Source organism: Gossypium arboreum, chromosome 10 (assembly GCF_025698485.1).
Source record: "Gossypium arboreum isolate Shixiya-1 chromosome 10, ASM2569848v2, whole genome shotgun sequence".
NCBI lineage: Eukaryota > Viridiplantae > Streptophyta > Magnoliopsida > Malvales > Malvaceae > Gossypium > Gossypium arboreum.
The window spans coordinates 18970274-18997184 of NC_069079.1; the positions used below are offsets into that span (position 1 = coordinate 18970274).

The 26911-nt window shown below is 31.0% G+C and overlaps 1 protein-coding gene and 2 long non-coding RNA genes across 3 annotated transcripts; 2 read left to right on the forward strand and 1 right to left on the reverse strand.

The window, feature by feature from the left end:
• Positions 1-3495: 3495 nt before the first annotated feature.
• Positions 3496-5420, forward strand: LOC108487575 (heat shock factor protein HSF24-like). The gene is made up of 2 exons (XM_017791948.2): positions 3496-4158; positions 4484-5420. The coding sequence occupies exons 1-2, from the start codon at positions 3955-3957 to the stop codon at positions 5132-5134; spliced, it is 855 nt and encodes a 284-aa protein (XP_017647437.1). The 5' UTR covers positions 3496-3954; the 3' UTR covers positions 5135-5420.
• An 899-nt stretch (positions 5421-6319) lies between these two features.
• LOC128282575 (uncharacterized) lies at positions 6320-8569 on the reverse strand. Its single transcript, XR_008272900.1, has 3 exons — positions 8401-8569; positions 7443-7484; positions 6320-6561 (listed from the first exon to the last, which is right to left on the reverse strand). It is a non-coding gene; the product is annotated as an uncharacterized LOC128282575 (long non-coding RNA).
• Positions 8570-25489: 16920 nt separating this feature from the next.
• Positions 25490-26070, forward strand: LOC128281724 (uncharacterized). The gene is made up of 2 exons (XR_008271987.1): positions 25490-25735; positions 25819-26070. It is a non-coding gene; the product is annotated as an uncharacterized LOC128281724 (long non-coding RNA).
• Positions 26071-26911: the final 841 nt, after the last annotated feature.

Sequence of the window (26911 nt, forward strand, 5' to 3'; positions counted from 1 at the left end):
AAGAGAACAAAAGCCGACTTTAATGGAGTGCTGGTTCTGACCACTTCATTGCTTGTGTGTTGTTTCAGTTGTTTTTTTTATGCTGAAATCGATTTATTTTGTGGTATTAAGAATGATAGAAATATGAAATAAGAGGAAAAAGTAGGTCATTATAATACAAAAATGGGTGGCTGCAGAACAAGACAAAGGAAGAGTAAAGAAGAACCAAAGACAAAACAGAAATCCTACTTCTTTCAACTCACCAGACTTTTATGACAACGATGCCTTTTGTTTATTTCAGTAAAAATGGAATTTTGATTGCTTAATCCTATCATGATTCATGTTTTTTTTTTTTTTTAAATATAAATTTGGGAGTAGTGATTGGTTTGCATTATATGTTAAAATGGCTTTATATTATTTGGTGTGAAGGGATGATAGAAACCATTGCAATCTGATATTTTCGTCTTTTACAAAAATAACTTCTTTTTATGTTGAATGGTTGTTTGGATCCGGAGTTCTTCCTGGAGGAAATTTAAAATAAATTATATCTCTTGAAATTTTCAAAATATCAAGATTAATAGAATTAAATCATTTACAAAAAAAAAAAAACTATAATAGATGCGATGCGAAGTAGATGATAAGATTAAAGATTTATATATTATAATTATCCATGATAAAACTCAAAATATTCAAACAACATTTTAATACTAAATAAGTTAAAATGTTCAAAAGTGAAAAAAAAAAAAAAAAAAAAGGAGCAGCTTAGAGAAGACATACGTTTTCAAGTATATGTTTCCACCAGTGGAATAATGGATGAGGAAGTCAAAAATAATCGGTGATTCAATTCCTTATTCCTTTGTTATTTGGAGATTTTCCGCTTTACGCAATCTCTTTATTTCTCTATTTCTATTTTTTTTCTTTTATTATTTCGACACTGCTTCCCCATCTTCATTTTTCTTTTTATTTTAAAATATTACTTTTTTATTTTTTTAAAAAAAATAAGGTTTATGTAAATATATACTTACTAATTAAAATAGAATTTAATCGGATTAATTTTACTATTCAAGTTGAAAATGTTGATCAAGATTTTTTTATTTTTGGAAAAATGAAAAAATTGATTCCAACTATTACTCATAATACATGTTTCAAATTTGAATCAAAACTGGTACTTTTTTAGTAAAGTTATGATAATTGGTAAATTTATTAGTAATAATTAAGACGGTTTAAATTTGGAGTAAGAAAGGAAGGAAATTTTAAATATTCAACAAGTAAAAGAAAGTAATTTTAATTCAGTAGTGTAAATGGATCCAATTCTCAGTTTAATTTTTATCTTTATACTTAGCCCAAATATATTATAATAGTTTAGTAATTATTTGAATATATATTTATACTTGTAAACTTTAATAATAAAAAATTTTATATCATAAATAAAAACATTTGTGTATGGTTGAATGTAGAATATATAATTTTCTTCAAAATTATAACTATTAAAATTTATCAATTATTTTAATAAAAATTTGTTAGTAATATAATGAAGAATAAATGTTAGAGTGGTGAATTCAAAAATATCTCTAGCATAATAAAAAGTAAAACGTCATATCAGACTTTTTTTTCACATAGGAAAAATACAACATAAGATTTGATGAAAAATCCACTAATCCAATGTGGTCTCAAAAATACTCACTTCTCTCCTTAATGTTTGATGAAAAATCCACAACTCTCCTAAAGTTTATTTATGAAATGAATTTTAAATACAACCATAACTTTACCCATTCTTAGTTCATTATTGTATTCAATACTTTTCAATTATAATAATAATTTAACTACTTATATATTAATTTTATTAAATTTCTAACAATGAAAATTAGTCGCTCCAACTCAACTAATGAACAAGTTTAATCTCAATGGAGTTTATGAGATTTTTTTAAATTTAGGGTTTTTTTATGGAAAATGTTAAATTTATTAAAATATTATATTTAATAGTAAAATAAAATTTTAATAATATTTATTTTTAAATATATTTTTTAACAATAATAATTTTAAAATTTAAATAATATTCTTAATATATCATAGAAAAAATATTTATATTAATATATTAATAATAAATATTTTATGGAATAAAATATGAGTATTTTAATTATACAAATATGAATATTTTAAATAAGATAACTTGAATACTTTTATTTAAATAATTTAATAAATTAATCTCAAAGTTAATATATAATTGAATTAAATATAAATTCTAAACATTTAATTTTATTTGAGTTAAATATAATTTTATAAAAAGTCAAATAAACTTAATTTTATATCACTTTAATATGTAATTTCATTTTATTTATTTTTAAATTAAAAATAAAGAAATGAGAAAATTAATGTTTTTAAAACCTGACCCGTAGTCAAGTCACTTAGACCATTGGTTCAACCGATTCAATTGTTGGTCCAATAATAATTAAATAAACAATTAAAATTTTATAAAAAAACTATAAATCATTTCAAGTGTTGTTTTTTTTTCTTGATTTTCTACTCTTATTGGTTTCAAGTGATTCACATAGGTTAGTTTAATCCCTTTACTCGGATTAGTATATCGTTCGGTTCTCAGTCCAGCTAGTTTGATTAGTCTCTTTAATTCGATTGCAACAACACTTGAATAAATTAAATAGAAAATACATTTAATAATAATAATGAGGGTATACTTGTTTTTATATTTAAAATTTACTTTGTCAATAAATTTCAATTAGACCTATCCATGGGTCAAGCTTGGATAAATTTTTTTTATGTTTCAAGTTAGCTTGAATTCAATTTAAATAATAAAAATTAACTTCAATAAAGTCTAATATTATTATTTTAAATTTGAAAATATTAACAGCAAACATTATAATGTTGAATATTAAATTACTTATATTTAATAATATAATAAATTATTTAATATTACAATTTTATTTTAACAATAATTTTAAATTTTAAACAATATTCTTAATATATTATTGAAAAATATTTATATTAATATTTTAATAATAAATATATATTACAAATTATAAATACTTAATTGAATAAAATATGAAAAATTTTAATTATATAAATATGAGTAATTGTTTAAATGATGCTTAATTTCATTAATTTATGGCTTCCACTTTTATTGTGTCACTATGGACTCTCCTATATGTAATTATTTAATTTAAATAAGTTTTAATTATTCATTATTTATTATTAAGTTTATAAATAATATTAGTTTAATAAAATATTATTTGATTATAAAATAAAATTTAATTATTAAAAGAACATGCTGTTTTGTAATAAATATAGTAACAACTTTTGAAAATCGATTTAAAAAAATATATAAATCATTTAAACACTAAAATGATAGTTTTTTCCCAAATGTTACTCTCAGTTTTCTTGTTTGCCAAAATCATAGAAGTGTGTTTTATATTAAGAGATATGAGGGAGTTAGGTTGGGAAAAAAAGAAAACCATTATTAGTGCAATAGAGGAATCCTGTAGCAATGTTATTTAAATGAATGAATCCAAAAATTAATTTACTAAAGAAAAAGTTAAATATGAAAGACATACTCTAGTGGGGGAACCTTCCCTTTTCTTTAATACAAGGCGCCTGTTTCTCTAATTCTCTAGAAACCAACCATTTATCCTTTTGGATTTCCTCTTCCTCTTCCTTTTATACCAACTCACCAAAACAAATCTCTCTTCACAAAGTTATGGTATTGTTAAGATTCAAAAACCCAGAGAGTTGGTTGTTTTAACTCATGGAAAGGGATCCAACCATCGTTCACCGATTCTTCCTATCTGGTTTCTATTGCTGGGGTTGGGAATTCTTGACCGCTCTTCTTCTCTTTAGTTCTTCTTCTCTCTAAACTCCATACCCACCGCCCTCCTTCATCTTTAAACCTGCCTTTCCTTTTCTTTTTCTTTTTTTAATATTCTTTGTTAGATTTTCTTGTAAGTATAGTTTGGGGGGAAAGAAATGGCGCAAAGGTCAGTTCCGGCGCCCTTCTTGACGAAAACGTACCAGCTGGTGGATGATCCGATCACCGACAACGTGATATCTTGGAACGAAAACGGCACCTCTTTTGTCGTTTGGAAAACTGCTGATTTTGCTAAGGATTTGCTTCCCACCTATTTCAAACACAATAACTTTTCCAGCTTCATCCGTCAGCTCAACACTTACGTATGTTCTCTTTAATTTCCTCATTTATAATCTTGTATGTATGTGATTGCACTTTCACAAAGCTTTAATGGATGTAGTCAATAAATATATCACAAATTATTTTAATTAAAAAGGGATCCTTAAGTTGAATCATGGGGATCCATTCATTAACCTCTCATCTACTCTTTCATTTTAAGAATTTTTTTCATCTTTAAAACAAAGTTTTACCAACTGGTTTTAGGTGAGGGATATGACCGTCATTTCGTACACATGAAATTTCCTTAACCGTTTCTTACGACGTTGCGGTCAATTTTTATTTATTTTAACTTTTCCTGTATTCTTCCAGGGATTTCGAAAGGTTGTTCCGGACAAATGGGAATTCGCGAACGACAACTTCAAGCGAGGGGAAAAAGAGCTCTTGTCCAAAATCAGTCGTCGGAAGACGGTGACATCACCGCCGGCTAGTGCTCCTGAGAAAGGCAAAACATCTGGTGCTGCAACTCCCTCTCCGACTAACTCCGGAGAGGACCTAGGATCCACTTCCACGTCGTCACCCGAATCGAAGAATCCAGGATCGGTGGAGACGAATCAATTCGCCGATTTATCAGAAGAGAACGAGAAACTGAAAAGAGATAAGGAGATGCTAAGCATTGAGCTGGCCCAGGCCAAGAGGAAATGCGACGAACTGGTCGCTTTTTTAACTGAATGCGTGAAAGTGGAGCCGGATCAGATCAATGGCATCATGCGGCAAGGAAGCTGTGGCTCCACCATCAACGGCGAAGATCCTGGCCGTATCTGCGGTGTCGATGATGATGAAAAAACCAGTGAAGAAGATATGGGGAGCTTGAAACTGTTTGGGGTTTGGTTGAAAGGCGTGGAAAAAAAGAGGGCTCGCGAGGAAACAATCATGTACGGGGGACCTCACGCTAAGGAAATGAAGACGGTAGAATTCCGGCACGTGCCTTTGGTGATGGAGAGCGGCAAGGTTTGCAACTGAGAAGTCACGATAGAAAGCAACATTCTTGGTTTTTTTAATTTTGTGATAATTTTAGTGTATTATCATAAAATAAAGAAGAATTCTTATTATTTCTTTTGTACACAAGATTAGGTGCGTCAAGTAGTCAGCATTCAGCAATTGTGGGAGGCAAACGTCAAATCTTTTTCTTTAATTACCCTTGTTAATTTTCTCTTCTCGCATGTAAGAAATAGCAATAACCAAAATCTATAAAGAATACTAATTTTGCAATTGGATGAATTGATGAAATAAAATAATGTTTACACAATTCTACACTTACAAGGTTTTACCAATTCATTATAATTCGATAAATATAATTATATAATTTAAATTTCCACCCAAAAAAAAAAATTTAGTTACAAAATAAGCACAATGCTTTTTCTCTTGCACATTAAACCTAAAGGTTAATTATTTAAACCCAAAAAGTTTTTAACTTCAAATATATTGAAGATCATTCACTTTCAAAAGTCTTGATCACATCATTGCTTAACTTAATTATTGCACAATACTTCTTCAATAATGGGTTGATAAAATCCCTCCCTCATAGTTATGTAATTCAATTCTCAAACAATTTTATTAAATTATTCCAATTAAATAACACAAATTACAAATATTATTTAATGCTCCATTTGTTTCAATATCAAACCTTTTATAGAAATTATCCCATTATTCTTATAAAATATTTTATTATTTTTTTCGTAAGATATTTTCTAAATTGATAAAACTTTGTTCATCAGAACACCCCTATGCCCAACCCGAACATTGGGTCAAAGCACTGGGATGTTACATTCTCTATGTAGCACCCCAAACCCGGCCCAGAAGTTATGGCCGGATCCGTATGCCACATCAAAACGTAAAAAAATTTCCATTCTAAGTCCGTAAAATCGTACTTGATGTTCAAAAGATTAATTCATTAAGGGTTAAAGTGAATGGAAGTCATGCACCGTAGGAAACCGGAAAAGAGGTGGTGAGTCCATCGGATTGCTAAGTACCAAGCTCCTTCGGATCCAGTCCTAGACATGCATACCGCCATTGCCACACCTTAACGTCATGGATATTTCTAGGAAACCGATTTGATTAAGTCATTTTTAGGAAAAGTGATTAATTTTGGAAAATACTTTCATTGCGGAAGCTTTGCTTGTTGTCGTGTTATTTTGAAATCAACTGTTGTTTTTGAAAACGCGCCCTAAAGCTATCCAATTTCAACAGTTAAATATAAGTATTACCTATCTTAGTAATACATATTAAAACCATAAAAATAATTAAGCGGCCTTATTACATTTAAAAGCCCAAAAACTTGAAACGTAAATAAAAGGATGTCCAGTTCACCAGAAGAAAATCAAACTTTCAGAACGGGTGGCCACTCCGAATTCCCTCACAGCTCCAAGCCCACTATGGTTGGGGATTTCCTGCGTGGATGAAAATAAAAGGGTGAGTTTGAGGAAACTCAGTGTGTAAGAAAACCCTTCAAAGCCCAAGTCAGCTCAAGCCTATTGGGCCTAAGCCTGTTCGTAATAGTAATCTTGGGCGAGCCCTTTTCAGATTACAATAAAGCGGGCCTTAGCCCTTATTCAGATAATGAGATGGCCCATAGGCCCATTTCAAAATACATGCAACATCAATAAACATATGCAAGCCCATTTGGGAGACTACTCAACCCACCAACCACTACACTCCACCCGTACTAGCCATACACTCCATGTGGGGAATAGCTCAACCCACCCACTTAACACTCCACAGCTTGCAACCTTGTTTGCTCGATTAACGATAAATTGAGGCAAAGCCTCCAAGATGCGTGGACAAGCCACTTTCAGACTTCCTCCATCAATATCCCAGTCCATGCATCGATAATAACAACATAGCATGCAGATAAATAACAACATCAAACATGCATTTAGGTCAATTTAACCTAGGGGTATTTCGGTAATTTTGCACCTAGGGGTATAACAGTAATTTTCCATACATAGGGGTATTATAGTAAGTTAACTGCTTTTAGGGTTTTTCATGCATATTCCTATTTTTCACGTACTAGCAGAATCACGTACCGAGGGTTCTTACCGAATTGGGCCCGTTGGCTCATCATTCCAATTTTGGCCTATTAAGCCCAAAAATATCGAGGGCACAGAAATCATGCACTTTGCAGTCCAAACATTGCAGCTTACCAAAAACATTAATCGATTTACCTCACGAGCATTCGCACACTCGCAAATCTACAAAATACCGATTTTCGGCATTTCAGCTTTTCGGCTTTTGCCGATCTAGACTAAGAAAGAGGGTGTTAGTTACACACCTGTTTGCGACGATATGCTGACGAGATCCACACACGAACCGCCTACAATTGGATTACTAACACGTTAATCTAACTATTCAAATACGAACTACGTATTAATCCCTTACAATATTCGGCCAACCACACCTACAGATCATAGTAAGCTTATAAGAAATCAATAAGCAACTCATTAACAAATTTTTGTCAATGTTTACCACATAATCATAATTTCACTGCAAGCTGTCTTCCTGAACAACAGTCACTAAATCATTTATAAATGGAGCTACGAAACTCCAAATCAAGTGCCGTTAATTTTCCCTGAAAATAGACTCATATATCTTCTATCCATAAAATTTTTAGAATTTTTGGTATGGCCAATCAATACCAGATTTTTCTTAAAGTTTCCCATGTTTCACTGTTTGACTTATCTGACCACTCTTCATTACGAATCAAATTTCTCATTGTACAAAATTCAAAATATGTTCTAGTTTATTCCATTTGAAACTAGACTCATTAACCTTTAATTACATAATTTATGTAGCTTCTAACTCATCTCCCACAATTTATGGTGATTTTCCAAAGTCACGTTACTGCTGCTGTCCCAAGCAGATTTATTACCAAATCACTCTTTCACACCTAACTTGCATGCTTGTTATTTAAACATGTATATCACCAATCAATCATCACATATCTATGATTTTACTTAAGTATAATCTCCATTTCATCATTTTAAAGCACAACATGTTAGCCGATTTTTCCCTTTAGCATCTAAGGCACATGCATGTTCATTTGTTTGGCTCAACTTCACCTATCTTCCATTTTTCATCAAAAGAACATGAAACAACAACCATTTCCTTCATTTTAATTCATGACTAAATGCTCACAACACAACTAAAAATCAAAATATACTTCAAGAGTTAAGGTAGAATCAAGAAGAACTCATGAACCTCAAAATAGAAGCAAGGTACCAAGAACTTACCTTCAATTTTCCTCCTCCTAATAACCGAACACTCAAGAGCTTTCTCCTCTCCTTTCTCTTCTCTAACTTTCAGCTATGATGAACAAAGATGGACAAAACTTTGTTCTTTTCACCCCTTTTTCTTTTAATAAAACTTCATATTTCATCCATTTAATTCTTTAATACAAAATACATGATATTCTTATCATGAAACATTTACCTAACCCATTATCATGAAACATTTACCTAACCTATTATCATGAAACATTTACCTAACCCATTATCATGGAACATTTACCTAACCTATTATCAATTTGTATCAATTTGTACCATAAATTATGGATATCAAGTGTACATTTTGTCTACAACAACATGATGGTTGGCCACTTCATGTAAAATGGGAGGTTTGTCATGCAAATCCTCCTATTTTGCACTCCTATTTATTTGGCCACTTCAATTTAGCCTATAGCATTTTCAAACATTTTCACATAGGTCCTATTTCATAATTTCACCCCCTTTTTCTTATGGAACAAAAATTAACTAAAATTGTCGGGTTCTATCTTAAGTTTGGGCTTTCTAGAGGCCCACTAACATAATTAAACCTATGCCAACATTCACAGGATTCCCGAAAATTGGGGCGTTACACTCTACTACATTCTTCACTTATCAAATATTTTCTTATAAACTTTCATAAATTTTCAATTTTGTTCTTTTTGTCATAAGAGTTTAATATTCAGTAATTAATCATATTAAATCAATTTTCTTTCTTGTTACACTTTAATCATATAATTTATCTCAAAATCTTTTCCACTTATCAAATTTCTATGTATTTCACTTTTATTATTTCATCCACATATTTTCTCGAGTTTAACAATTCAGTCATTGCTATCATAAAAATTCCATGTTTTTCAACAATTTTACATTTACAATACTTTATGCATATTTCATCATCTCATAACATATTCATTAAACTTCTGTCATAATTCCCTTATTCACATATTAAATTGTTTCACACTTAAACTTTTGTACATTTTTCAATTTAGTCTCTTTGCCATGTAATTTATTTTTCACCATATGAGCACTTTAATCAAATAATTCATTATAATATCTTATTTCACATAAAATATTTTCATGCATATCACTTCTCTTGTTTCAAGTATAAATTTCACAAAGGTTACAATTTAATCCTTAAAATCATGAAGATTCATTATTTACTATAATTTCACCTTAACACCACTTTGTAATCAATTCACTACTTTATTTAAACTCTTTATCATACATCTCAAATGTATGTTTGTTTCATTAAAACCACTTTTATGAAATATTTTCAGAAAATATGCCAAATAACAAAAATGTTTTACATAGATTTATCCAAACAGCAAAATATATTAATTTTTCCGAAAAATAAGTCATTTTCTAAAAATTATTTTCAATAAAACAAACTGCATTCCACTCTTGTAACTAACAATAACAAAGTTTTTCATATAATATATTTGAATTACTACTATTAAAAACAACATCCTATACATATATAATTAAATTATATAAACAATTTCAATCAAAATCAACTCAACCCTAGCAAATAACTTTCATTTTTATGCCACCACCACAACAATGCCTTAAACCACAATATATCATTTATTAAAAATTCCTTGTATGTTACTAAAAAAAATATTACTGTTAATGACACTTTGAGTTAATGATTCATTAACTCTTAATAATTAAGATTTTATATATTCTATAACCCAAATGCAAAGAATGTTAAAAAAGAAGAAGATAGATATTGATAAAAATGGAAATGTTGGTTGCGTACAAATTTCTAAACTAGGTATAACAATTTGAAGTGTTCACATATTGAAGTTGCTTCTTCATATCAAAATACATCCTATCACCTTTCTTCTTTATATCTCACTCTTTTACACAAGTCAGAAATTTCCTTTGGGAGCAGTAATTAAATTTTATATTTTACTATAATAAAAGAATTAAATTAAATTAATTTTATCATTTTCAAAAGATTAAAATGTAATTTTGTCATTATTATTTTAAAAATTATAAATTATAAAATAAAACTTAAATAAAAAATTTGTATTTTAAGAGTCGAGCCCTACTAAACTTTGCTGACTTTGTGACTGATTAATTATGATTTGATTATTAATTAACTCAGCTTGCACTAGAAAATAGTATGTTAGAACTTCATCATAATCATAATAGAGTGGCTCCTTTTCCTATAGGTTTTCCACAATTGTTGTGAGTCAAATCAGGATAATTATAAAATAATAGGTAAAATCGTTTATAAAATAAACTCATTGAAATGTTTTCTTTGAAAATTAGATTTCAAATATAATAAATTTATTTACTAATACATACTTTTTTTTATTGTATTTTAAATGATATACGTGTCACTTTTAAACCCTACTAATAAGTCTAATTATTTTAACAATATCAGATAATTTGTCATTATTGCACACAAATAAAGTTAATTGGATTTTTTTACTAGGTTATAATAAATATTGTTATTTTTTAATATATGTTTATTCGAAATTTATTTTTAATTATTTTAAAAGATTACATGGAATAATATCTGCATGACCAATTGTTTAATTATTTGAAGGCAATGATGGAAAGACAGTAGTATAAACTTGATACTGATCAGTGTTGAAATGTTCTGATAACTTTTCAAAATATTTACCACCTTTCTCTTATCTCTTATTTTTTTTATTCATATTTTCGTTTCTCTGATCAATTAGCGATTGTATAATGTTTGAATAATTTCTTATGCTTATTTCATATTTAGCATGATTTGATTAATAAATTTATCTATGTGTTAAGTAATTATTTATCTAAAATTGGTTATTTATTCAAAAGCACTTAATATATTAGAGAGTTGTAACGCCCCAATTTTCGGGAATCTTATGAATGTTGGCATAGGTTTAATTATGTTAGTGGGCCTCTAAAAAGCCCAAGCTTAAGATAGAACCCGGTAATTTTAGTTAATTTTTGTTCCATAAGAAAAAGGGAGTGAAATTATGAATTAGGACTTATGTGGAAATGTTTGAAAATGCTATAGGCTAAATTGAAGTGGCCAAATAAATAGGAGTGCAAAATAGGAGGATTTGCATGACAAACCTCCCATTTTACATGAAGTGGCTAGCCATCATGTTGTTGTAGACAATATGAGTACTTGATATCCATAATTTATGGTACAAATTGATACAAATTGATAATGGGTTAGGTAAATGTTCCATGATAATGGATTAGGTAAATATTCCATGATAATGGGTTAGGTAAATGTTTCATGATAATGGTTTAGATAAATGTTTCATGATAAGAATTTCATGTCTTTTGTATTAAAGAATTAAATGGATGAAATATGAAGTTTTATTAAAAGAAAAGGGTGAAAAGAACAAAGTTTTGTCCATCTTTGTTCATCATAGCTGAAAGTTAGAGAAGAGAAAAGAGAGGAGAAAGCTCTTGAGTATTTGGTCATTAGGAGGAGGAAAATTGAAGGTAAGTTCTTGGTACCTTGCTTCTATTTTGAGGTTCATGAGTTCTTCTTGATTCTACCTTAACTCTTGAAGTATATTTTGATTTTAGTTGTGTTGTGAGCATTTGGTCATGAATTAAAATGAAGGAAATGGTTGTTGTTTCATGTTCTTTTGATGAAAATGGAAGATATGTGAAGTTGAGCCAAACAAATGAGCATGCATGTGCCTTAGATGTTAAAGGGAAAAATCAGCTAACATGTTGTGCTTTAAAATGATGAAATGGAGATTATACTTAAGTAAAATCATAGATATGTGATGATTGATTGGTGATATACATGTTTAAATAACATGCATGCAAGTTAGGTGTGAAAGAGTGATTTGGTAATAAATCTGCTTGGGACAGCAGCAGTAACGTGACTTTGGAAAATCACCATAAATTGTGGGAGATGAATTAGAAGCTGAATAAATTATGTAATTTAAGCTTATTGAGTCTAGTTTCTAATGAAATAAACAAGAACATATTTTGAATTCTGTACAATGAGAAATTTGATTCGTAATGAAGAGTGGTCAGATTAGTCAAACAGTGAAACATGCGAAGATTTGAGAAAAATCTGGTATTGATTGGCCAAACCAAAAATTCTGAAAATTTTATGGATATAAGATATATGAGTCTATTTTCAGGGAAAATTAACGGAACTTGATTTGGAGTTTCGTAGCTCCAGTTATAAATGATTTAGTGACTGTTGCTCAGGAAGACAGCTTGCAGTGAAATTATGATTATGTGGTAAACACTGACAAAAATTTGTTAATGAGTTGCTTATTGATTTCTTATAAGCTTACTATGATCTGTAGGTGTGGTTGGCCAATATTGTAAGGGGTTAATATGTAGTTTGTAATTGAATAGTTAGATTAACGTGTTAGTAATCCAATTGTAGGCGGTTCGTGTGGATCTCGTCAAGATATCGTCGCAAAACAGTGTGTAACTAACACCTCTTTCTTAGTCCGGATCGGTAAAAGTCGAAAAGCCAAAATGTCGAAAACCGTATTTTGTAGATTTACGAGTGTGCGAATGCTCGTGAGGTAAATCGATTAATGTTTTTGGTAAGCTGCAAAATTTGACTGCAAAGTGTATGATTTTGTGCCCTCGATATTTTTGGGCTTAATGGGCCAAAATTGAATGATGGGCCAACTGACCCAATTCGGTAAGAACCCTCAGACGTGATTCTCAGAGTACGTGAAAGGTAGGAATATGCATGAAAACCCTAAAATAGATAAATTACTGAAATACCTTTAAAAGTGGAAAATTTACGCTTTACCCTCGGGAGATAAATTACCAAATACCCCTAGGTTAAATTGACCTCAATGCATGTTTGATCGTTGTTATTTATCGCATGCCATGTTGTTATTATCTGATGCATGGGATTGGGATATTGACGAGGAAGTATCGAAAGTGGCTTGTCCACGATCGAGGCTTTGCCTCAATTTATCGTTAATCGAGCAAAGAATGCCGCAATCGTGGAGTGTTGGGTGGGTGGGTTGAGCTATTCCCCACATGGAGTGTATGGCTGGTAATGGGTGGAGTGTAGTGGTTGGTGGGTTGAGTAGTCTCCCAAATGGGCTTGCATATGTTTACCGATGTTGCATGTATTTTGAAATGGGCCTATGGGCCATACTCGTTATCTGAATAAGGGTTTAAGGCCCAGTTTATTGTAATCTGAAAGGGCTCGCCCAAGACCACTGTTACCCAAATGGGCTTGCATATGTTATTGATGTTGCATGTATTTTGAAATGGGCCTATGGGCCATATCATTATCTGAATAAGGGCTAAGGCCCGCTTTATTGTAATCAAAAGGGCTCGCCCAGACCACTGTTACTCAAATGGGCTTGCATATGTTATTGATGTTGCATGTATTTTGAAATGGGCCTATGGGCCATCTGTTATCTCTGAATAAGGGCTAAGGCCCGCTTTATTGTAATTTGAAAAGGGCTCTAGCCTAGTACCACTATTACCGAATGGGCTTAGGCCCAATAGGCTTGAGTGACTTGGGCTTTGAATGGGTTTTCCTTACACAATCGAGTTTCCCCAAACTCACCCTTTTATTTTCATCCACGCAGAAATCCCCAACCATAGTGGGCTTGGAGTCGTGAGGGAATTCGGAGTGGCCACCCGCTCGAAAGTTTGATTTTCTTCCGTGAACTAGACATCTTTTAATTACGTTTGAGGTTTTGGGCTTTTAAATGTAATAAAGCCGCTTATTTATTTTGATGGTTTTATTATGTATTACTAAGATAGGCAATACTTATTTTAACTGTTGAAATTAGATAGCTTTAGGTGCGTTTTCAAAACAACAGCTTGATTTCAAAATAACACGACAACAAGCAAAGCTTCCGCAATGAAAGTATTTTCCAAAATTAATCACTTTTCCTAAAATGACTTAATCGAATCGGTTTCTAGAAATATCCATGACGTTAAGGTGTGGCAATGGCGGTATGCATGTCTAGGATTGGATCCGAAGGAGGTTGGTACTTAGCAATCCGATGGACTCACCACCTCTTTCCGGTTTCCTACCGTGCATGACTTCCATTCACTTTAACCCTTAATGAATTAATCTTTTGAACATCAAGTACGATTTTCTAGACTTAGAATGGAATTTTTTTTTTACGTTTTTGATGTGGCATGCTGGATCCGGCCATAACTTCTGGGCCGGGTTTGGGGTGCTACATTTAGTGGTATCAGAGCCTAGGTTGCAACTACTCGGCTGTGGAATGGGTTTACAAAACAAAGATTTTCAAAACGAAAATTTTATAAAGAATGCGAAAACTCGATTTTCAAAATTTAGTCTTTAGAAGGTGGCATTCAATCTCCTACCAAGTCTGTAAGTATTACTCGAACTCTTCAATATTTTTCCGACTTATCTATCATCAGATCAAATCTCGCTAGGATACTCTAGATAGGATGATACTGAAACCATAGGAAAATCGATAAGAGATCAAATCGTAGCTAGACTTGATTCTGCGAAAACAAACTCTCAACTACCGTCGATTCATAAAACATCTGTAATAAACATTGGAATATTAATTGATGCATAAAAATTCGTAATCAAGATAATACGATATGAGTACAAGAGGTCGTGAGACGGGCCGAGAAAGTGTTCGAGCGAGATCTTCATCTTGAGACATATGCTTGGCGGTGGATGCACCGTACCACCGGCAATAGAGGTAGAGTCTCATGACCATGCGGCAGTGGATGATGCCCATCACAGAAATGCTTCGTGTTCGGAAAGGGTTATTTGGGGCAAGTACGGCAATGGAGTTCGGGATCCATTTCGAACGACTTGAACAAACGGAGAGGAGATCTTTAAGGCGTGTCGGTATAGCCCCAAATGTGGCGGAGTATTGGTTGGAGGCCACAGAGCGGATTATAGACAACTTGGACCGCTTCCGAGGAGATTGTGAGTGGGGTATCTGTACTAAGTCCTTGGGTCACTCGGTTAGGGTAGATAAACTGTATAGGAATGTACCCTTAGAAACTCAAGGTAAGATTTTCCTTGGAGATCTGATGGAGTTACCATTCGGAGAGTTTGATCTCATTTTGGGAATGGACTGGCTTGTTAAGCATAAAGCGAATCTGGATTGTGCTGCTAAACGAATGGAGTTAAGGACCACAAAGGATGAGGAGGTTATGGTGATAGGTGAGCGAAGGGATTATTTGTCCAATGTGGTGTCGGCATTAAGAGCCGAAAAGTGGATTCGGAAAGGTTGTGAGGTCTATTTGGTATTTGTAAGTCAGTCGGAAGAGGAGGGACTGACAGTGGATAAGGTTAGGACCGTAAAGGAGTTCTAAGATGTTTTTCCGGAGGAGCTTCCAAGATTGCCTCCGAATTGAGAAGTTGAGTTTGGAATAGACTTGTTGCTCGGAATGGTGCTCGTGTATCATCGCACCGTATAGGATGGCACCAAGGAGTTAGTAGAGTTAAATGCTCAAATTCAAGAGTTGTTGGATAGGGGCTTTATTAGGCCAAGCGTGTCTCCATGGGGAGCACCAGTGCTATTCGTGAAAAATAAGGATGGTACGATGCGGATGTGCATTGATTATCGCCAGTTGAACAAACTGACGATTAAGAATAAGTATCCACTGCCAAGGATTGATGATCTATTCGACCAGCTTAGAGGAGCTTCTGTATTTTCCAATATCGACCTTCGATCTGGATATCATCAGTTAAGGGTCAAGGAGACAGATATCCAAAAGACGACATTTAGGACTCGGTATGGTCATTACGAGTTTCGGTTATGCCATTTAGACTAACGAACGCCTCCGCAGCATTTATGGATCCGATAAATCGTGTGTTCCAACCATTTTTGGATCAGTTCATAGTCATCTTTATTGACGATATCCTGGTATATTCTGAAACTAAAACGAAACATGATGAACATCTCCGTATAGTGCTGTAAGTATTAAGGGAGAAGGAACTCTTTGTGAAGTTCAGCAAGTGTGAATTTTGGTTGAGGAGGTAACTTTCTTAGGACATGTGGTCTCTGCTGAGGGATTAAAGTGGACCCTCGAAAATTGAAGCGATTTTGGAATAGAAGCCACCTAGGTCAGTGTCGGAAATACGGAGTTTCCTAGGACTGGCAGGATACTACAGAAGGTTTGTAGAAGGTTTTTCTGTGATGGCAGCACCTCTAACAAAACTCATAAGGAAAGGAGTACCATTTGTATAGACTAAGAAACAGTAAGAAGCTTTTGAGAAGTTGAAGAAAGTTCTGACTGAAGCACCTGTGTTAATTCAACCGGAGTCTGGGAAGGATTTTACTGTGTACAGTGAAGCATCACACGTGGGTTTAGGCTGCGTGTTAATGCAAGAGGGTAAGGTGGTTGCATATGCATCACGATAGCTTAAGCCTCACGAGGGAAACTATTTGACTCATGATTTGGAGTTGGCAGCAGTGATATTTGCACTTAAGATTTGGAGACATTACTTGTACGGAGAAAGGTGTATTATATACACTGACCATAAGAGTCTTAAGTATTTGATGACTCAGAAGGAGCTGAACCTTAGGCAAAGGAGATGGATTGAGTTGCTTAAGGATTATGACTGTTCGATCGAGTATCACCCAGGCAAGGCTAATGTGGTTGCCGATGCTCTAAGTCGTAGAGCTATATCTGATCTGAGAGCAATGTTTGCTCGTCTGAGTCTGTATGATGATGGAAGTCTGTTGGCTGAGTTACAAGTGAGGCCAACCTGGGTGGATCAGATTAAGGAAAAGCAGTTGGAATATGAGTCTTTGGTCGCTCGTTTTCAACAAGTTAAGGAAGGGGAAACTTCTGAGTTTAGGAGCCAGAAGAGACGATGCAACAGCAATACCCTCATCTGTTTGGATTAGGTAAATTTCGAGGACGAAATTTCTTTAAGAAGGGTAGAGTTGTAACGCCCCAATTTTCGGGAATCCTATGAATGTTGGCATAGGTTTAATTATGTTAGTGGGCCTCTAAAAAGCCCAAGCTTAAGATAGAACCCGGTAATTTTAGTTAATTTTTGTTCCATAAGAAAAAGGGAGTGAAATTATGAAATAGGACTTATGTGAAAATGTTTGAAAATGCTATAGGCTAAATTGAAGTGGCCAAATAAATAGGAGTGCAAAATAGGAGGATTTGCATGACAAACCTCCCATTTTACATGAAGTGGCTAGCCATCATGTTGTTGTAGACAATATGAGTACTTGATATCCATAATTTATGGTACAAATTGATACAAATTGATAATGGGTTAGGTAAATGTTCCATGATAATGGATTAGGTAAATATTCCATGATAATGGGTTAGGTAAATGTTTCATGATAATGGTTTAGATAAATGTTTCATGATAAGAATTTCATGTCTTTTGTATTAAAGAATTAAATGGATGAAATATGAAGTTTTATTAAAAGAAAAAGGGGTGAAAAGAACAAAGTTTTGTCCATCTTTGTTCATCATAGCTGAAAGTTAGAGAAGAGAAAAGAGAAGAGAAAGCTCTTGAGTATTTGGTCATTAGGAGGAGGAAAATTGAAGGTAAGTTCTTGGTACCTTGCTTCTATTTTGAGGTTCATGAGTTCTTCTTGATTCTACCTTAACTCTTGAAGTATATTTTGATTTTAGTTGTGTTGTGAGCATTTGGTCATGAATTAAAATGAAGGAAATGGTTGTTGTTTCATGTTCTTTTGATGAAAAATGGAAGATATGTGAAGTTGAGCCAAACAAATGAGCATGCATGTGCCTTAGATGTTAAAGGGAAAAATCAGCTAACATGTTGTGCTTTAAAATGATGAAATGGAGATTATACTTAAGTAAAATCATAGATATGTGATGATTGATTGGTGATATACATGTTTAAATAACATGCATGCAAGTTAGGTGTGAAAGAGTGATTTGGTAATAAATCTGCTTGGGACAGCAGTAGTAACGTGACTTTGGAAAATCACCATAAATTGTGGGAGATGAGTTAGAAGCTACATAAATTATGTAATTAAAGGTTAATGAGTCTAGTTTCAAATGGAATAAACTAGAACATATTTTGAATTTTGTACAATGAGAAATTTGATTCGTAATAAAGAGTGGTCAGATTAGTCAAACAGTGAAACATGCGAAGCTTTGAGAAAAATCTGGTATTGATTGGCCAAACCAAAAATTCTGAAAATTTTATGGATATAAGATATATGAGTCTATTTTCAGGGAAAATTAACGGAACTTGATTTGGAGTTTCGTAGCTCTAGTTATAAATGATTTAGTGACTGTTGCTCAGGAAGACAGCTTGCAGTGAAATTATGATTATGTGGTAAACATTGACAAAAATTTGTTAATGAGTTGCTTATTGATTTCTTATAAGCTTACTATGATCTGTAGGTGTGGTTGGCCGAATATTGTAAGGGGTTAATATGTAGTTTGTAATTGAATAGTTAGATTAACGTGTTAGTAATCCAATTGTAGGCGGTTCGTGTGTGGATCTCGTCAGCATATCGTCGCAAACAGGTGTGTAACTAACACCCTCTTTCTTAGTCTGGATCGGCAAAAGTCGAAAAGCCGAAATGCCGAAAACCGGTATTTTGTAGATTTACGAAAAGTAATGCTCGTGAGGTAAATCGATTAATGTTTTTGGTAAGCTGCAAAATTTGGACTGCAAAGTGTATGATTTCTGTGCCCTCGATATTTTTGGGCTTAATGGGCCAAAATTGGAATGATGGGCCAACGGACCCAATTCGGTAAGAACCCTCGGTACGTGATTCTGTAGTACGTGAAAGGTAGGAATATGCATGAAAAACCCTAAAATAGATAAATTACTGAAATACCTTTAAAAGTGGAAAATTTACAGTTTTACCCCTGGGAGATAAATTACCGAAATACCCCTAGGGTTAAATTGACCTCAATGCATGTTTGACTGTTGTTATTTACTGCATGCCATGTTGTTATTATCTGATGCATGGGATTGGGATATTGATGGAGGAAGTACTAAAAGTGGCTTGTCCACGATCGGAGGCTTTGCCTCAATTTATCGATAATCGAGCAAGAATGCTTGCAACTGTGGAGTGTTAAATGGGTGGGTTGAGCTATTCCCCACATGGAGTGTATGGCTGGTACGGGTGGAGTGTAGTGGTTGGTGGGTTGAGTAGTCTCCCCAAATGGGCTTGCATATGTTTACTGATGTTGCATGTATTTTGAAATGGGCCTATGGGCCATAATTGTTATCTGAATAAGGGTTTAAGGCCCGCTTTATTGTAATCTGAAAAGGGCTCGCCCAAGACCACTATTACCCAAATGGGCTTGCATATGTTATTGATGTTGCATGTATTTTGAAATGGGCCTATGGGCCATACTGTTATCTGAATAAGGGGCTAAGGCCCAGTTTATTGTAATCTGAAAAGGGCTCTGGCCCAGTACCACTGTTACCCAAATGGGCTTGCATATGTTATTGATGTTGCATGTATTTTGAAATGGGCCTATGGGCCATACTGTTATCTGAATAAGGGGCTAAGGCCCAGTTTATTGTAATTTGAAAAGGGCTCTGGCCTAGTACCACTGTTACCTGAATGGGCTTAGGCCCAATAGGCTTGAGCTGACTTGGGCTTTGAATGGGTTTTCCTTACACATCCGAGTTTCCCAAACTCACCCCTTTTATTTTCATCCACGCAGAAATCCCCAACCATAGTGGGCTTGGAGTCGTGAGGGAATTCGAGTGGCCACCGCTCAAAGTTTGATTTTCTTCCGTGAACTAGACATCTTTTAAATTACGTTTGAGGTTTTGGGCTTTTAAATGTAATAAAGCCGCTTATTTATTTTTGATGGTTTTATTATGTATTACTAAGATAGGCAATACTTATTTTAACTGTTGAAATTAGATAGCTTTAGGCGCGTTTTCAAAAACAACAGCTTGATTTCAAAATAACACGACAACAAGCAAAGCTTCCGTAATGAAAGTATTTTCCAAAATTAATCACTTTTCCTAAAATGACTTAATCGAATCGGTTTCCTAGAAATATCCATGACGTTAAGGTGTGGCAATGGCGGTATGCATGTCTAGGATTGGATCCGAAGGGAGGTTGGTACTTAAGCAGTCCGATGGACTCACCACCTCTTTTCCGGTTTCCTACCTGGTGCACAGCTTCCATTCACTTTAACCCTTAATGAATTAATCTTTTGAACATCAAGTACGATTTTCTAGACTTAGAATGGAATTTTTTTTTTTACGTTTTTGATGTGGCATGCTGGATCCGGCCATAACTTCTGGGCCGGGTTTGGGGTGCTACAAGAGTGATGCCCCTAATAGAATATCAAGATAGGTGATATTGAAAGGGTAATCCTTAGTGAAGATGAGTTAGGAGGGCATTCTTAGCTAAGGGTGATAAATAACTCAATTTAGGATAATTAATGATTTAATTAGATAATTAGGGATTTATTCGATTATAGGCTAGAGGCTTGCATTATTGACACTAGGAATAGGAAAGTCCATTAGGTTAATTTAGGTTAGTTAATTTAATTAGTTTAATTAAAATATTAATTTGGATTCGCACTACTAATTCGTAACTCAATTAGATTATTAATTATTTTCTGTAATTAATTTAATAAAAGTTTGTCTAATCTGCATGGGTACGATCCTTGAAATACTTACCAGTGTTTCCTTGTAAACTTTATTGTATTACAATTTAACCCATATGCTTGCAGACACCACCGATTTAATTTTATATATTTTTTGTATAATATTTATACTATAAACAATAACACGTTTATAGGCAGTCAATAACTTGACTCATGTGTGTCAAATTCAGACATTTTTCGGTGAAGGATGTCTTTTTTTTATCCCAATTTGGTGTTCAAACTTTTTTTTATCAACTAATTTGATACTTTTTATAATACTATTAAGTTTTGGATAAGCGAATTAGTGAAAATATTGATGACATAAAATGACATCATCATTTGAAAGTAAAATATAAATCATAAAAAATCTTTAAAAACCATAAAATTGAAAATTTAAATTTCATTAAAATTTTAAAATATATAAATTCTATCTATCTAGAATATATATAAGTACGGGTTTAGAGAAACTTTTAGATCGCGGAAATATCCTTTATTATTAATTATATTACTAAATTGACATTGAATAATAATTTATTAATATCATTATGTGATAATAATAAAAGTAATATTAATTAATATAATAGTATATTAAAGTGAAATAATTATTCGATCATATCTTTTAAAAGTTCTACATAAAAATAACATAATATATTATTAATTAATGAAAATATAAATTTATAAAACCGCTTTAATATAACTGAATAAATTAAAATTTATAAAAATCTAAATTTTAATTAAATAAATATAATTTTTATATATAAATATTGTTTTATTTTAAATATGCTAATAATTAATAATGTTAAAATCAACTTTTATAATTAATAAAAGACAAATGTGTGATATTAATATTATATGTATATAAAAAGATAATATCCATATATCGGTAATCTAATTACTTAACATTTTCTATCGGTTGTTTCTCACTTTTTTTATTTTCATTAATCTCTCAATTATTTTTAAAATTACTAGATTTTTATAATAAATGAAACCAATTCTCATTTAATTCAAAAATATATTTTAAAAATTTTAAAAATACATTATTTAATAAATTTAAAAAATAAACACGTAAACATGTGACGTGGAGACTAGTATATATAAAAGCATGAGTTTTAAAAAACTTTTAACTGCTAAGAATACCTTTTATTGTTAACTATATTAATTATTAAATTGACATTAGAATAATAATTTACTAGTATGATTAAGTGATAATAATAAAATTAATATTAATTAATATGATAGTATATTAATGTGAAATTATTTAATTTGGTCATTTATAATGCCGAAACCATTTTTTTGAAAAAAGGGAATTGACTTTTTAAGACAAAATTTTGGAGTTGCCACCGATCCTTTTTGATGAGGTGTGATCAGGTCATCTCAAAACGTGGTCGTTTTTCAATAAACAGGTTGATTTATCAAAACAACAATTTTGGCCTGTGAAAATTGGAAAAACAGGTTTGGGAGTCGATTACGTGCAAGGAAGGGTTATCACCCTCGTCACGCCCAAATTTGGTACCTAATTGATTATTCAGTGTCTTAATGTCGAAAATTGAAAATTTGACGAGAGTTTAAAATACGATCCCTCTTAGTGTTAATGCTTTTTTAAAGTATTTAGATGAATTAAAACGTATGTCAAGGACCGTTTCATCTCAAGGTAAAATGTTATATCCAGTACGTTAGGACACAACACCTCAACCTTGGAGTATGAGCTTGCCTTCTATTTCATTTAAAACTCATGCATTTAAATTTTAAAAAGGACATTCAGATATTTAGATCAAACGGAAAATCGAAACTCAGTACGTTAGGGCATGACTACTCGAATTTCTAAATACGGAATATTGTCTTTGTTTTATTTAAAACTCATGTATTTTAATTTAAAAGGACAATCAGTTACTTAGATCAAACGAAAAACTGAAACCCAGTACGTTAGGACACAATTTCTCGAATTTCCAAGTACCGAATATTGCCCTTACTTGAAAAATCCAGAAAAAAATAATAATAAATAAAATAATATAGAGATAAAAATAGAATAACAAAGAAAATTTAAATAAAATTTAATTTAAATTGGGAGTAGGCAAATAAACACATGTACAATAAAATATTAAATGAAATAATTTTAAAATAGGATGGTTAATAAAAATAATAGTAATAATAATAATAAAATATAATGGAAATAATATTAAAAAGTAAATATATAATGAACAAATGAAATATTAATGATAATAGAAAATGATTATAATAATAATGGAAGTAATGAAAATAATAATAATAGAAACAATAGTAATAAAAGTAATAATAAAATAGAAAATAACAATGATACATTAATAATAATAATATACGTGCTAATAATAATAACAATATAAAAAGAGGAAATAATACTATATTAATAAAAATAATAATAGTAATAAAAAGGTAAAAGTAATAATAAAATAATAAAAACACTATTACGTACTACTAAAAATAATAAAAAAGAAAACATAATAGTATATAGAAAAATAGTAAAAGTAATAAAAATAATAATAATAGTAATAATAATACTCTCCCCCTCCCTTCAAAATTCGGTCATCGGTCCGACCTTGTTCCGATCACCGGACCTCCACGCGCCGCAATCAGGGTCACGGTACACGGCGACAGGACCTCAAAAAAAAAAAACCCTCTTTTACTTTGATTTTTAATTAATCTCATGTATTTCTTGTATTGAAACTCTCTATTTGAATCTCTCCCCTTTTTTCTCCAAAAAAAAAAATCATTTACAATAGTTTTGAATGGCTTTTATAGCCAAATTTTACAACTGATTACCTCTTTCTTTTTTGAAGGCAAGTGCAGTGATAGGAATTAGTGGGGTGGTTTAATGGGGTGTTAATTGGACTGTTAATTTATTTGGTGTTTTGGACTCTACTTGTTAGGCCCGAGCAAAATTTGGGCTCTACATATAATATATATATGCATGAGTATGAAAAAACTTTTCAACCAATGAGAATACCTTTTACTTTCGGCATATTACTAAATTAATATTTAAAATAGTTATAATATTTCAGTTAGAATTATAATTGCAAAAGTTAATGTAAAATAGAATTTGTGATAATACATTTAAAATAATTATAATTTAATAGTTGTGATAATTACACTTTTGAAAAGTTTATAATATAATTTATAATTATTACTTAAAAATTAATTAAAATAATTATAATTGAAGTAAATGTAAAAAGGTTTTACAATCACAATTATTTAATTTTTTTATTTTTACTTATATAATTTTTACTACATATTAACTATATTCTATTTACAAATTATTATAGTCAATATTAAGAAAATAAAATAATTAAATAGTGAAGAGTTTATTTTACAATATATTTTTTTATTGTTTGTACAAATACTTTAAAAGTATTTGATATTTTAGATTTATTAATTGATATTTTATTATTCAAAGACTGCAATTATTTTAAATTTCAAATTGCGCATAGGACTTACGATTCGAGTTTTGTTTTTATATTGCATGACATTTAATTTATACTTTTAGAATGCTTAAATATGATTATTAAGTAGTTATGCATGAACCCGGTTTCTATTAAAAACATTAGTAGATATCACATTTTCTGTTTTTAAACCATAATTTAAATTATGAGTAATAGCTAATTCAATGATTAACCAAATTTTTTTCTAAAATAATTAAATGTTTAAAAATGTCTGTTTTCAAAACTCTAATAGCTTATTGGGTCATTTCAATGGCTAATGTAATCTTCCAAATTCGAGTCTAACGTTAAGTCGGGCTGGGGAAATTACATATGACAATTTTTTAAAACTGTTTATGGAGTAAAAAAAAAGTACACTACCAATGTACCAAATATTAACTCTTTTTAATTTCATTACTTTTAAAATGTTATCTCTCAATTATTTTCAAAATTAATACTTTCATTGTAAATGAGACCTATTCTCATTTAATTAGTAAATATGTATATATATTTTAAATTTATAAAAATATATTATTTAATAAATTTTAAAATAAACAAATAAAACCATGTGCAACACATGTAACATTGGAACTAGTGATTTTTAAAAGGTTAAAGCATGACTATAGTCCCTATACTTTTTGAAAATTAGGAATTTAGTTCATGTGCTTGTATTTTCAAGAATTTAATCTTTTTACTTTTCAAGTTTCAAAGTTCAGGTCCAACAATTAATACTATTAATTTTTTATTAAATTCAGGTTAATTACAACATTTTTTTAAGTATATGGCTACCAAGTGAGTAGTTTTTTTTTTTAAAATCTCAAAATGTCACAACAATAAATTTAGTAAAAAAAATTCAGGGTTTATAGTTGGACCTGGATTTTAAAATCTAAAAATTAAAAAGATTAAATTCCTAAAGATACAAATAAAAGAACTAAATTCCAAATTAAAAAAAAAAACAGGGACTATATGCAATTTTAGCCATTTTAAAACTCCAAACATGTAAAAAAATTTTAAAAAATAAAATTTTCTAAAAAGACTAAATGTAGGTATAGATGAGAGCACTTGGAGGATGTAGTGGCACCATCACTGAAACACTTCTCTTTTAGACACGTTGTCTCACACTTCTCGTAAAAACTAACACAATTTCTAGGGTTTGAACAAAAATCTAAAAAGAAGCCTCGGAACCCTGATTTGGGTTTTCCAACATCGGGAAATATTGAAGCTTATTGTCTTCCACTCTCTTTATTGATAGTGTGGTGACATATTCCGGAGACTACTGCGTGTTGTTCCACAATTAGCAGATTTTCGCAAATCAGGTTGCTCCAGATTTTTCACTCTCTTTTATTTTCTAAAACTCATCTTTGAAATCCACAAATATTGATTTGGGCATTAATTACAGACCATCACGTAAGGGACTCTTCCAGCATCGATGAAGCTGATTTCTTTGAAGCTCTTTGCTTGATGTGATGTGGTTGTTTGAAGATAATTAGAGTTTGTTTAAGTTTGAGTTTCATTATTGCAAGAGAAGGTGTAATATTTAAAAGAAAAAATAATAAGAATGAAGAAGTAAAACAAATGAAATGATATTTTTTAAAATGTTTATCAGTTAATTTTTTAAATATATATGTATTTATAAGTTATAAATTTTTTTATTTTTATTTTTAAACTTTAGGATGAAACTAGAAATTTTTTAGGAGTGAAATTAGATTATAATTTTTACGATAAAAATATAATTTCATTATTTTAATATGTTATATCTTTATAATTTTAAAAAATTAAATTAAATTTTGTTAAAATATATTTTAATTTTACTAATTTAAAAATTTAAAATTTTAAAAAGTTGTATAGAAAAAGATTTGGGAAGAGGAAGTTTGAATATATACATAAGCATTTTAAAATAGGTTTAATTGGATGGGACATTTAAGTTATTATGTTGTATTTAATAAAAAGCTTAATTTTAATTTTAAAATATTTGTATTCATGTTGTCCCGTAATACCAATTCAACACCATAACCAAAGAATTGACTGTTACATGTTATAGTCTCCATCATCCTCAATTTATAATAATCTCAAGATGGGATCTCTTTTCCTTGAAAAGATGGGATCTTTTAAAACCAGAAAAATAAAGATTTTTCTTTTCTAGTAAGTATTTTATTTTATTTTGTTTTGTTTTGCCATCATTTATTCCGGTAAGTCAAAAGAGGAAAAAAGGAGAGAAATAAAAGTTAATGTATTAATGATAATATTTCGAAAATGGGGATCATAAAAATTTTAAGAGAGAGAATTTAGAGTTATTGAAAATATTTGTGTAGTTAAATATCGAAAAATATTGTAAAGGTGATAAAATATAATTTATTTCTAGACATTGGGTTTTATTTGGTTATTTTTCCTAATTTAGGAAGTTGAGTAATTTATAGAGGAATATTTTGTTAAAAAATTATATAGTAATAAGACATGTGATATGCTATGAATTTAAAATTTGTAGAAAAGAG

Excerpts from the sequence above, each read along its gene's own strand:
- LOC108487575 (XM_017791948.2), top strand. The coding sequence starts at position 3,955 with ATGGCGCAAAGGTCAGTTCCGGCGCCCTTCTTGACGAAAACGTACCAG. Across the intron at positions 4,159-4,483 it reads TCCGTCAGCTCAACACTTAC|GGATTTCGAAAGGTTGTTCC; the intron begins GTATGTTCTCTT and ends GTATTCTTCCAG.